The 2,578-nt window shown below is 33.9% G+C and overlaps 1 protein-coding gene across 1 annotated transcript; it reads right to left on the bottom strand.

Moving 5' to 3' along the window:
- Positions 1-810: 810 nt before the first annotated feature.
- On the bottom strand, positions 811-1,701 carry LOC107872320 (L-ornithine N5-acetyltransferase NATA1-like). The gene has a single exon (XM_016719073.2). The coding sequence runs from the start codon at positions 1,646-1,648 to the stop codon at positions 920-922; it is 729 nt and encodes a 242-aa protein (XP_016574559.1). The 5' UTR covers positions 1,649-1,701; the 3' UTR covers positions 811-919.
- Positions 1,702-2,578: the final 877 nt, after the last annotated feature.

Genomic DNA, 2,578 nt, shown 5'->3' with positions numbered 1-2,578 from the left:
ATAGACGAATTGCATCCAATCCATTTAAACCCAATTCATATTCAATCCATTCAAATTCGATCTGATCTGTCCATTTGCCGCCCCTAGTTGATTTGATACCTAGATGGAAATAAGGTTCAGCCACCTTGTCATGCAAATGGAATAGGTACACAAAACTGTGTCTGTCCTTAAAAATAAAAATTGATGAGTTCTTTAATAATTTATTGAAAAATTTGTGGTTACGTTTTGTTGGAACAATTTCATTTGTTAGTTGGGATTCCTCCCAAAGTCCCAATATTTCATTTCGTTTGCATAAATGTATGTTTGAAAAATTGCATGAATAAAGTTCAATAGCAACTCCACTCTTCTACATTAAACACTTAATATGTAGCTCACAATCGAGTTCGACTGAACTAATTAGTCGACTTGCTTCATATTCCTAATATTGTTATGAGATTATATATATATATATATATATATATATATATATATATATATATATATATATTCAAATATAAAACTTGGTTATTAGCATTTGAAATTGTTGTGCAGAATTCAGAACTCAAGAAGGATTGATTGTACGAAAAATCCTTCAGGAAGTTAGGCAGGAATACATCCCTTGCTAAATCTGAATAACATAAAATTTGGAATAAACACAAAGTACAAATGGAATGCATGGGCTTCTAAAAACCTGCATCATGAACAATCAATTACAAGAATAAAAATAACACATGCATTGTGATTTCACAAGTGGAGCCTAGAGAGGATAATGTTTACGTAGATTTATCCTACCTTATAAAGATAGAAAAGTTGTTTACCGGCAGACCCCGCGTCAAAGTAATACACCTACGTCAATTCTCAAATTGTAATCGTACAGCATATCTTAAGAGAAAACAAAAGAACTAGCACTGCTAGTATTTAAGAAGCTGAAATGTGATCATCAATCTATTTTATTGCCAAATGCTTGAAGCTTGTCACCATACAATTTACATAGCCTATATTCAGGAATATAATGAGCTCCCATTTTCTCATAAAAATTTATTGTTTCTTCATTCCAATCAGCCACAAGCCAATCAACCATCCCCATTCCCATTTTTTCAGCCTGCATTGCAACAGTAGAAAATAACAATTTTCCAAGCCTCATCCCCCTATAACACTTCCTCACAAACATTTGGTCTAGAAATAAACCAGGCTTCTCAAAGAAACCATTGTAGCTAGGAAAAACAAGTACATGACCCGCTACATAAACGTTACAATTATTATTCTGACAATCATTAAATTCGGATCTATAGGTCTCAAGTTCGGGGTCCAAAATTTCCATTTGATCAAGGTTGTAATTGTTCTTGATAATAGGAACAAAAGTAGTACTATGGTCTGATAATTTTGTGATTTGAGGAAAAGGTTTGGGAGAAATTTCTAAGATGAGGGCAGTGAGAGAGTGAAAAGGAGGATTTGGTGATTTGAATAAATTGTTGTAAAGTGATGTCTCCGTGGTAGTGAATATTTGAGATAGGCCATGGTACTCTGCCATTTCTGTAATAAGTTTGTAAAGATGTGGCACGTCTAGTTCGGTGGCTAGGCGGATTCTAGAAGAAATTTGGTGGTTGAAGCTAGTGTGTTTTTCCTTGGGTTGAAAGGAGTTGATGAGAGTATTTGTTGAGCATTCCATGAAGAATGAATATGATTTTGTTGGTTTGTGAGAGAAAGGTTGACAATACTATGTATGGCTAAGTTGGTTTGTGATAATAATGGTGGCTAGCCACTTAGAAAGGGTATTTATAGCAAGAGTAAGTCTTAATCTCTTCAAAAGATAAGCAACATGAGTTGTGGTGCAACGGATGGGGCTGCTCCACCCTTAATCAGAGGTCGAGGGTTCGATCCTGAGCATGGAGAAGATTCTGTTGGGAGCGCTTCCCCCCGAATGGAGCCCTACGCAGCACGAATCCGGATAGTCGGACTCCAATGTGGATACCAGACACCGGATGAAAAACAAAAAAAATCTCTTAAAAAGATAATTTCATTTCACTAATACATCCCTGATTTATGTGACATACTTCATTTTTCTAATATATATATATCCGAACAACGAATGTTATCTTTTTGTATTGAGAGATAATTTAACTCTAGATTTTTATTCTAATTTTAATGATATAATTTATAACTACAAACATATCTAAAGCTTATTTAAATTTTAAACTATGCGTTTTCATTTCTTTCTTGATCTTCATGCTCTATCAAGTGATATATACTCCCACATATCAAAATATACTTGTCGTGGAAATCATTTTTATAATATCAAAATATGTTAATAATGAGGAAAAGAGATAACTAGTCGGGGAATTAATTTTATGATGAATTTATCCCATGTTTGGTTGAAATAAATACAGAGATAACTGATCTAGGGATTGGTAATCTTGGGATTGTAGTACTACTTTTATGCAATCTTGAGAATGAAATAACTAATTTGGGATAACTAACCCTGAAATATTTAATCCCAGAATAACTTATTTTCTAGCGAGCAACCCCTCAAGGGTGTTACCATTGTGTTTAGTTTAACACGCGTCTATGTTTTGGCTATTGTTCAGTATATCCATGTGGA

Source organism: Capsicum annuum, chromosome 5 (genome assembly GCF_002878395.1).
Source record: "Capsicum annuum cultivar UCD-10X-F1 chromosome 5, UCD10Xv1.1, whole genome shotgun sequence".
NCBI classification, from domain to species: domain Eukaryota; kingdom Viridiplantae; phylum Streptophyta; class Magnoliopsida; order Solanales; family Solanaceae; genus Capsicum; species Capsicum annuum.
The sequence above is the reverse complement of the archived record's forward strand: the minus strand, read 5'-3'. Positions and strand labels throughout refer to the sequence as shown.